The sequence below is a fragment of the Alexandromys fortis genome, unplaced genomic scaffold (assembly GCF_014885135.2).
Source record: "Alexandromys fortis isolate MF-2015 unplaced genomic scaffold, M_Fortis_MF-2015_v1.1 scaffold_45, whole genome shotgun sequence".
Lineage (NCBI taxonomy): Eukaryota > Metazoa > Chordata > Mammalia > Rodentia > Cricetidae > Alexandromys > Alexandromys fortis.
In genome coordinates, this window is record NW_026067926.1 from 9,250,997 (window position 1) to 9,261,651 (window position 10,655).

General features: G+C 41.5%; 2 protein-coding genes across 2 annotated transcripts in view; both read left to right on the top strand.

Moving 5' to 3' along the window:
- Pik3c2a (phosphatidylinositol-4-phosphate 3-kinase catalytic subunit type 2 alpha) overlaps positions 1-3,753 on the top strand; it is a 99,286-nt gene extending 95,533 nt beyond the window's left edge. Inside the window, exon 33 of the mRNA XM_050143152.1 lies at positions 871-3,753. Coding sequence (XP_049999109.1) covers positions 871-1,053 — 183 coding nt within the window. The 3' untranslated portion in view covers positions 1,054-3,753. The remainder of the gene's footprint in view (positions 1-870) is intronic.
- A 3,287-nt stretch (positions 3,754-7,040) lies between these two features.
- Rps13 (ribosomal protein S13) lies at positions 7,041-9,612 on the top strand. The gene is made up of 6 exons (XM_050143270.1): positions 7,041-7,131; positions 7,285-7,333; positions 7,450-7,528; positions 8,138-8,307; positions 8,858-8,958; positions 9,518-9,612. The coding sequence occupies exons 1-6, from the start codon at positions 7,109-7,111 to the stop codon at positions 9,549-9,551; spliced, it is 456 nt and encodes a 151-aa protein (XP_049999227.1). The 5' UTR covers positions 7,041-7,108; the 3' UTR covers positions 9,552-9,612.
- Positions 9,613-10,655: the final 1,043 nt, after the last annotated feature.

Genomic DNA, 10,655 nt, shown 5'->3' on the forward strand with positions numbered 1-10,655 from the left:
GAAGATTAGAATATGAATTTAAGGTTAGCCTGGGTTACATAGCAAATTTGAAGTCAACCTGGGCCATCTAGATAGAGAGACCCTGTCTCAAATACATACACACAGAGAGCCCTCTAAAGGGTCATCCACTCTTTAAATACACATGCAGCACTTACCAAAGAACACTTGGTGTTAGTCTTATAAAACAATGGTGGGGTTTTTAGTGAATTTTCCCCTGGTTGATACTATATTGTCAAGACAAAGACATACAAGCAAGTGTTCTTGTGATTTAGTCAAACAGTGAGAAGGTCTAAGTTAAAGAAATATTTCTCAGAACTTACTGTGAAGTTTTGTGGAAAAATAAATATTTTAAGTGCTGTAATGAGGATTTGAACTAGCAATAGCTTTGAGCACTGCAGATCTGCTGCAAATTACATTCTCTGTGGGTTTGTATCTCCTTGCGAATAAAAAGTTACCACTTCCTGGCATTTGACAGAACAATGAAATTTTAATCTGGTTTCGCAAAATAATTTTAAAATTATATTTTCCAACTTGCTTTCCTTTCGTCCTCTTTTTTTTCTCCAGCTGTTAAATCATCTTAAGGTAATCACCAGGTAATCTCTTTTCCCTGCCCCATTACTTGCATCTCTCAGAACCCATATCTGAGGATTTGGAGGTTGTTTTGTTTTTTGACAATGATTGGTCCAGCTTTCTACAGTCTCTTTGATAGTTCAATCCAGTATTCCAGAAATTAAAACTTGCTCCTGATACATTGAGACAAGCCCCGCTTCTATATTCACTGCCACTCATTGTATCACTCTTTGACTGATACCTTCACATTTTACTGAAGATATTCCAAGAAACTAAATCTTATCATTTTCCCCCCTCTAGCTTGTGTATAATGGCTACAGCAAAGAAACCTTGAGACAGAAACAACTTCAACTGAGTGTACTCAGTGCAGAATCTCTGCGGGAGAATTTCTTCTTGGGTGGAATAACCCTGCCGTTGAAAGATTTCAACTTGAGCAAAGAGACAGTTAAGTGGTACCAGCTGACTGCGGCCACATACCTATAAACTGTGGATTTCTGAGCATTGGAAGCAAGGAGTTATAAATGTATGCACGTGTGTGTACACACAAACACACACTTGGAAATTTTGTATATTTTTATACATGGGCAGAAACTATAAACTTAAATATACTTGCAGTGTTTCAACACATCTGTTGGACCAACTGTCACATAACTAACTTAAAGATTTGGGGAAGCCATTGCTGTTTCAAAATCATTCTGTTAAATGCTACCAATCCCAAACTTAATATATAGTATATAGTAAGTCCTCAAAAAGACTTTGAGATAATACTGTATCATTTCGGCCACCTTGTCTGCATTCTTTCTACACAGACACAGCAAGTTGGTTTTCCTGTTATGCACCTCACAGCCTTTACCACTGTGTATGTTCACAGACACCAAAGGAAAGATGCAGCTGCTACTCAACAGGCTGAAAAGCAAAGCACAAATAGTAGGCAGAATGCTAAGAACTACTAAGTAGTTTATAGAAGTAGAGAAAAAATACTATTTTTATTCATTGTTAAAGCCTTTTCAGAGTAAGTGCCAATCACTGGAGTTGTAAATAATGGTGCCTTACTTAACGTTCTATGCTTCGTTGGCACTTCATTCTGATTAGAGAGTAAGTAGTTTCCATTCATCATCACCTTAATGAGGACAGATATCAGGTACATTTACTAATAATTTTCCCACAAAAATACTATGTTCTCTACTTCTGATTGTGACTTAGTTATTTAACTATTAAGCTATTTGATTTAATGTTTGTTGCCCAGTAACTGAATGAGATTCATTGATGTTGCTGCATTCTAAATTCTATCATTCCATTATAATCCTATGTTTATATGTAGGGGTGTGAACTGAAATTGGAGTTTCACTTCTGTGTATTTATACTTTACTCCCTCATTAAACAAATGGGAATTGTTTGGCCTTGTGCCCATTTTTGTTTGGTAAGAGGCCCAGGAAAAGAACGGTAGGATCCAGACTGAAGTTTAATATAAACATTTATGGAAGGTGTTGTGTAAACTGTCCTGTATTTGTAAACATTGTACATTCACATAAAAGAATTATTTTCTGTAATACAAGGAAATTCAGAATTAGAAGAGAGGAGTTTGAAGTTACTATAGTGTAACCATTAAGAATAAGATTCATTTTTATTTCTCCTTTCAGACATAACTTTGTTTAGTTTTAGTAAACATGTAAATATAACAGACTTCATGGTGAGAATAGAATTTCAAATATTTTTAGAATGGTAATAGAGATGTAGCAAGTCTGGTAGTCATGAGAAAACTGACAAACTACTTAATGAAGGGTAATACCAAGAGAGGACAATCTGATTCAGTTTGCTGAATGAAATTTTTGTAAAGTATACAAAGTGATTAGCAGAAATGATGCTTACAGAGCTAAATAAGAGTCAAGGGTGTTATTGTTGGAATAGATTTTTAAAGAAATCAAAACTTGAAATTTTTGGTGCCTAACACTATGGTCCACTTTTAGGGAAAGCTGAGTATAGTATATGAATTTTTTTATATTAAAATGTGTTGTCTAGTTGATAAAATGAAGATCAAAGCACCGTTGTCTACTTTTTCCACAATTAATATTTCCTTAAATTGTTTTGTAAATGTACGTAGCACTAGAATTGTTTTTTTCTTTTGAGGGAGACCTAATACCATTCCATGAGTCACCTATCTACTTCTTTAAAAAGATGTTCTTTTTGAAAGATTGCCTTTGATAGAACTCAGTGTGGACTTTTGTGATCTGTTACAGCACATCTTAGCACAATAAGAGAACTTGGAAAGGTAGTGTCACTTTCCAATGACAAGAAATCTGATTCATATCTAAAAGTATATATTATGATTAATACTGTATAGTTGAGAATTCAGAAGAAAAGATAATATTTTCTCTTAATTTAACTCAATCTGTGCCTCCTTTGGTTGTTAAAACACATATTCTAATATAAGTTATTTGTAAAATGCTAACTTCAGCCCATACCAAAAATAGCAATAGGGAGGAGAGACTAGCCTCTTTGCACTACTGCAGTCAATTATAAACCAACTCGCTTTCTACAAACTTTTTAACACCTTAAAATACATCTGAAAACAAAATCCTAAACTGGCCAAGACACTAACTTTTTTGTATAATCATTTATAACTACCTTTGTCAAGTAAAAATAATTCGCTACATAGAAGTCCTGTGCCAGAATTCTTTGTTCTTGGCAGTGCTCTAGGACCTGAAGGTGATGGTTCATTCCAAGAACCTGTTGTCTCTGAGGAATCCACTGAGAACTGGCACCAATGCTTTTTAGTACTGTGTTTATGTGACGAGTTGTTAAAGCATGTATCTTTTTTACATATTCTTTTTTTTTTCAAATTAAAGTGTATAAAAACTTCAAAATCTTGCCTTAAGCTGTTTTAATTCTTTTCTAGGATTCATGAATTGTGGCATTTAAAAATTCACTTTTGATAATTTAAAAAAAAAAACACTGAAGCCCTGCTATTAAAATACACATTTACTTACATGCTACTTACTAGCAGTGCAAATATGGATGTGATTACTGGTGTCATCTGTAAGAACCAAATGCTTTAATTATATCAGCATAGTGAAGATGTATAATATTTTTATTAATACTTGGAATATATTCAGTGGCTTGAATGTGACTTCATAACTATACTACAATTATATTAAAATATTTCTGAAATAAAGAACTCAATCTGTCTTTTCTTTCTTGTCTTAATATTTTGGTTTCAAACTTTTATAACAGTGTTCTTTGTATCTCACCCAGGAGTTTATAAAGTTTAGTAATCCTGGATTTCAGATCTGTCAGACTCCCCTAAAATGTCTAAAAAGAGAGTCTGAATTGCTATCCAAGTGTGATTCTTTAAAGGTTTGGATATCATTTTTCTACAGCCCATCACTATTCCTGAGATGTGAATTCTTCTGTAGATGTGGTTCCTGGTCTCTGACAGTTCACTTAAACAGTAAACATTCAGTGCAAATTCTAACACCATACCTTTACTCCTGGGTATGGGCATGAGACTGGGTCTCTATACTGTGAAAAGGAATCTAAACACCCTGAAAGGACAATTAAAGCCCAATAAATATCCATGATGCCTATGAAAGCTGGCTTATGTAGGCTTACTCTTTGAATAAATAAGTGCCTGCCTAACTTCCTGCCAGGCTGTTTGGAGGTGCTGGCGTACAAATAGTATTGTAGGCAGTGGTTACAATGGCTTCCTGCTGTTGTAAAGGACTAGAGTTTGGTTCCCGGTACAGTACAGAGGCACAACTGCCTATTACTCTAGCTCCTAGGGATCCACTGTCCTTCTGGCCTCTGTGGCCACTGTACGCCACATGCACAGCCATATATTCCTGTAATAATCTTTAAAAAGTCCTGGAGGCTGGGGAGGTCACTGAGGGGTTAAGAGCTTATTGCTCTCACAGAGGACTTGGGTTCAGTTTCAAGCACTCACATGGCAGCTAAGAATTCTGTGACTCTAGGTCCAAAGGATCTGGTATCTTCTGGCCTCCATGGGCACTGCAGGTACTGTGGTACAAAGACATAAATTCATTTAAGTGTAGACTGCTTGCTTATTTATTTCCTGGCTGCCCAGACCTGAATAATCACACAGAAACTATATATTATTCCAATACTGCTTGACTAATGACTCGCGAGTATTTCTAGCTAGCTCTTACATCTTAACCCATTTCTATTTATCTTTTACCACGAGGCTCATGGTTTGCTGGTAAGGTTCCAGGGTCATCCTCCTTTGGCAGCTACACAGTGCCTCCTGACTCCCCCTTCTTTCCTCCTCTATCTCTGCTTGATTTCCTGCCCTGCCATAGGTCAAAGCAGCTTCTTTATTAACCAATGGCAATAAAACATTCATAGCATACAGAGGGACTCCCACATCAAATATGTGCATACATACACACACATTTAAAAATATAATTTTCTTTCAGGTAGACAACATGTTGCTATGTATAGAATCAGAAATGTGAATGTGCCTGGAATGTTTAGCAATAATAGCAAAGTGGGAGGAATGAGGCCATCTCAATGCATATTTCAAATGCACTGAGAACGTGTAAAAAGGGCTCCTGGGATGGCTCAGTGAGTAAAAATGCTTGCTATACACTGACAAGTTAGTTTTCCAAGGCCAGGGGAAGGTGAAAATATTCAACAGATTCCATAATGTTGTCCTCTTACATTCCCCATACTCAACACTTTCTTAAAAACTTTATATTTGGGCTGGAGAGATGGCTCAGTGGTTAAGAGCATTGCCTGCTCTTCCAAAGGTCCTGAGTTCAATTCCCGGCAACCACATGGTGGCTCCAAACCATCTGTAATGAGGTCTGGCGCCCTCTTCTGGCCTGCAGGCAGACACACAGACAGAATATTGTATGCATAATAAATATTTTTTTAAAAAAACTTTATATTTTATGTATGAGTGCCATGCAAATATACTTGCATATGTCGGTAGAGGGCATCAGATACTATTATAGAAGATTGTGAGCCACCATGTGGTTGTTTGGAGTTGAACACAACCACTGGAAGAGCAGCCAATACTCTTAACCCCTGAGCCATCTCTCTTCTGCCCCCTCACCACCACTTAAAAAAAAAAAAAAGTTAAAAAAAATTTAGAGGTATTTACACAGGAGCAATGCATTTATTTGACCACTAGGTGGACAATAGGTTGTATAAAGAATGGAGTACCATTTAAAACACCTGAGAAACGATGGATAGGATGGGGTATCCGTGGAAACAAGTAATTATACACTCTGGAATGAGATGTGTTGGGGTGACTCATGGAAATGAGAAAGAATAAAGAACCCTGAATTTATATTTTGGGCAAATGTGTTAAACTGAAATGAAGGGCTCTAGCTTATGGATGATGAATTGAAGCCAAATTTGATGTACGGGTCACATATCTGGGCTAAAAGTATGAATCTGGTTAATTATTCAAATATATTTTTGCAGCCGGGCAGTGATGACGCCTTTAATCCCAGCACTTCGGAGGCAGAAGCAGGTGGATCTCTGAGAGTTCAAGGCTAGCCTGGTCCAGCCAGGGCTGCACGGAGAAACCCTGTCTTGAAAACAAAACAAAAATCAAATATATCTTTGCTAGGAAAAATACAAATTTGGTTCAAGTACCCAATGTTTTGGGAAACATTCAATTAGTGATGGGTTAAAAGCATGCAGCTGGACAGGGAGGGCATGGTGGCTCATGCCTTTCACCTAAGCACTGTCTCAAGGCAGAAGCAGGACTTTTTGTGTTGTTTACAAAGGAAATTCTGTCTCAAAAAAAAAAAAAAACCCACGAAAAATGGCAGCAATGTTTCAGTACCATGTTGTTTTAAACTTCTCGCCCGTCACTTGTCAACAGAGTCTTGTAGATTTGAGTTTCCTCCTTCCCAAGCCCTTGCTTTTTATTTTCTGTTGCATTTTTAACAAGTTGTTCCATTCACCCATTCTTGGAACGCATTAATGGTGGGCCGGCAGTAGGTCATCCTTAAAAGCTAAATTCCTTAGGAATGCCCTTTCCCCCTCATCTTCTCCAAACTGCTTTCCTGGTCCCCAGCTCTTCTCAGCCGGGTCCGCCGGCGGGCTCTGTGCTAGCCTAGGGTTAACGCTCTGGAGAGGAGGGAGGCGCCGGCTGCGCGGAGGCGGAGGCACAGGCACGGCGGTCTCTTCGAAGCAGCGCTCACGCCGCACCGCTCGAGTCTGGGGCTGGTAAGCGAGCCCTGAAGAACCGCTGACCTCGCAGCTTACCCAAATCCTCCAGTCCGGGGCTCGATCCCACCCTATGTTCTCAGAAACCGCCTCCACTCACGGGTTAGACTGACTTCCGGATCTGCCTTTGAGGCTCGGCGGGAACTCAACTAAAACTGAGGCGTGACGTCTCACCGCAAAGCCTTCTGGGACACGTAGTCACGCGGGCGCCCGTGGCCGCGCCGTATAGCCCCGCCCCGCGTTGGATGAAGCGTATACGTGTGGCGTCACTTCCTGCGTATCTTGCCTTCCTGCGGAGTTTCCTCCCTCGTTCTCTCTTTGCTGCCAGACCTCCGCCATCATGGGTCGCATGCACGCTCCCGGGTGAGCCGCGGCGCCAAACCGGGTTGTGGGGCTGGAGCTGGGGCGCTAGGGCGCGGGGCAATGAGAGGAGGAGGATGCGGGCTGCAGGTGGGGAGACCGCGGGGCTGCTTGAGCCGCGGGCCGCCATTTCACACCCTGTGCTTCGGTTCTCAGGAAGGGCCTGTCCCAGTCGGCGCTGCCCTACCGCCGCAGCGTCCCCACGGTGAGTAGAGGCGGCGGGTTGGGGGGCAGCATGGGGCGGGGAAGGGATCTGAGGCCCGAGGGGAAGATTGCTGTCGTGCTTTCTTACGCTGAGGCCGATTTCTGTTCCGCGTACAGTGGCTGAAGCTGACGTCTGACGACGTGAAGGAACAGATTTACAAACTGGCCAAGAAAGGCCTCACTCCCTCCCAGATAGGTGAGTGTTGGTGTCGTCTCTAACTTCTGCTCTCGTGTGATCTGGAAAAACAAACGTGTCTAATCCGTGCGTCGGACACTCGTATCCCTGCTTCCACAGCTAGACGAGGAGCATCTGGGATCGAGTCACATGTAGCTGTGAATCGCCTGGGACTTCGTACAAACAACAGATAATTTGTTTCTGCTAATGTGGTCCTGGGGTGTGGGATAAGTGGTCATAGGAAAACATGCTCGCTAAGACTTGCGTATACTACAGATACGGAGAACAAAGAATTTGAGAGGGACTCGTTTAAAAGGAATAGCATATGCAGATTTCAAAATTGGTATAAATACACGTTAAGGCAGTTTTAGTTAGGGCAAGATATAAAGGCAGAGATCTCTTTGGTTCCTTTGGTCAGCTATATTCTAGCAGCCACACTGTGATGATGGTGTTCCAACATTCGCGGTTTCCACCAGAAGGGCTTCTTCCATGTTGGGTAGACCTTCCTTGGATGTCTGAGTGAGCTGCAAGCGCTGTTAGGTTGGCTACTTGGAGGAAATTTGGAGGGCCTTGCTATCAGGGCTTTATTACATGCTCAAGTTTGTGTTAGAAATTACTTGCTTTTTTCAGGTGTGATCCTGAGGGACTCGCATGGTGTGGCCCAGGTCCGTTTTGTGACTGGTAATAAAATCTTGAGAATCCTTAAATCCAAAGGCCTTGCCCCTGATCTCCCTGAGGATCTCTACCATTTGATTAAGAAGGCAGTTGCTGTCCGAAAGCATCTTGAGAGGAACAGAAAGGTAAGTGAGTACACAAACCTGGGATTGTGTAGCGGTGCTTGTCCTGGTCTTCAGGTGGCAGGGTGCATTGGAGTTTCATTCTATCGGGTGGTTCTAGGCCCCAACTAATCAACATTCCAGTTTCTTTGAAATGGGTAGCTTGATTATTTTTTTTCTCCCCTAAACATACCCAGTTGGTTCCAAATGTTGGGGACTGTTGTAGTTTTTTGACAATTTCTATAGACCTTATTCTGGATCCTCAAATTGCCTCTATGGGTTTGGTGGTTGTGTGCATATAATCTCAGCAAGGCCGGTGGATCTCTGAGTTTAAGGCCAGCCTGGTCTAGCAATTTGCCAAGATAACAGACGACGGTGGCCTTTAATCCCAGCACTCGAGAGGCAGGCTGATCTCTGAGTTCGAGACCAGTCTGGTCTACAGAGCTAGTTCCAGGACAGGCTCCAAAGCCACAGAGAAACCCTGTCTCGAAAAAGACTGTTTAAAGCCTTAAGAACTTAGCCTTGGAAGGTGTTGGGTTACTTATTTGGTGGTTTTCTTAAATCTTATTTTTAGGATAAGGATGCTAAATTCCGCCTGATTCTGATAGAGAGCAGAATTCACCGGCTGGCTCGTTACTATAAGACCAAGCGGGTCCTCCCACCCAACTGGAAATAGTAAGTATATGCATTTTTGTTGAAGAGCCAGCCAGATAGTAAACAGTGGTGGTAGTAGATAAGGGACTTGGTACATATTTTGCCTTTCTCGTCCTGTGGTTAAGTGCCACTTCAGCTCATCCCTGTCATAGTGGGAAAGCATGCACAGGCCATAGATACATAATCAAATGACAATGACCAAAATGTTATTTAGAGCTGGTGTAGAGGCGGGCTGGTCTGCACTAGATCCTGTCTTATTAAAGGGAGAAAGAAACGTCACACAAGAGAAGAGGACCATGGTTGGCAAATGTCTGACTCGGGAGTGGTCCTCTACCCCACCCTCATGGATTGTTTCTGCCAGGATAGGCATTTCCCTCGTAACCAGTCTTGCTCAGATGTCCAATGGAGCATTGCCATTCATCCTCCTGATTAAGTCTGTGGGATTTGGGTTCTCACTCAGTTTGGTGCATTGTGTGCAGTTAGGTATTTGAGCTGTTTGGGGATAGCTCTGGTAGCAAAGAAAGTTGTGGATGGGTCCCAAAATCTAGTATTAATCCCAGTTCTGTTTTCTTTTTTCCAGTGAGTCATCCACAGCCTCTGCTTTAGTGGCATAAATTCCCTTGTATACACAAGCAATAAAATCACTTTGAATAAATTCAAGTGTGTGTTTCTTTTCTCTTGTTTATCTTTTTTGGTGGGAAGTGGTTTTGGCAGTTACTGATTAGAGTGGACAGAAAGCTAGTGTCTGTTTACTTGGTTTTCCTTAACTGCTATCTACCTGTGGAAGTGAAAAACACTAGGAAGTGGGAGTGTGCTCTGTTGTGGGTTGTGTTTTGTTTTTTTGTTTTCTTTTCTCTGAAGCTTTGGAACTAGCTCTATGTAGACCAGGCTGGCCTCGAACTCACAAAGAGCCACCTGCCTCTGCCTTCTGAGTGCTGGGATTAAAGGCGTGCACCCCCCCCCCCAGGGGGGGGGATTTTGAGTCCTTGATACTTTTGATTTTTATGATGTGTTTTATGATGATAACCATGGTTAGCATCAGAAGTGTGCCCACATTGTACTGGCTGCTGGCTGGGAGCTGACTCAGTCTCTCTAGGGGACTCTTGAATAGCAGCTTTTGGAATGAATTCTTTTATTAACGTGTGTGTGCGCGCATGCTTGCCCATCTCCATATATGGCCGCATCACAGTCATGCAGTACTTCCCGAGACCAGAAGAGGGTGTTACTCTGGGATTGGAGTTAGAGAAGGTTTTGAGTTGTTGGTCCTGGGAACTGGACCCAATTTAAGTCTCAAATTATAGACTGAATATGTTGCCAGAACTATTAACTAGGCTATAATAAAATATTTAGCCTTTGGGCCAGCGATATGGTTCAGTAGGTTAGGGACACTTGACGCCAAGCCTGGCATTCAATTCCTGGGAACCATTTGGTGGAAAGAAAAAATTTAAACATTGACATTTAAAATATGACAGGCAAGCGCACACAGATGTTCTAAAATATCAAAACACTGATGAAATGGGATGAAGGGAGGTGTGGGTCTAGGTACTGAGATCTGTAACTACTATGTAAGAGTTGCTGTAATGCTAATGCGCAGACACATGGAAATAGCATATGGGTGAGATCGCTGAATACCAAGTGAATAAAAGGTGTAGCGTGTCCAACATGGATGCTCTAAACAAACGTGTCTGTGTCCTGAGCAGGACAGATTTCAATCATAA

Excerpts from the sequence above, each read along its gene's own strand:
- Rps13 (XM_050143270.1), top strand. The coding sequence starts at position 7,109 with ATGGGTCGCATGCACGCTCCCGG. Across the intron at positions 7,132-7,284 it reads GGTCGCATGCACGCTCCCGG|GAAGGGCCTGTCCCAGTCGG; the intron begins GTGAGCCGCGGC and ends TTCGGTTCTCAG. Across the intron at positions 8,308-8,857 it reads ATCTTGAGAGGAACAGAAAG|GATAAGGATGCTAAATTCCG; the intron begins GTAAGTGAGTAC and ends TCTTATTTTTAG.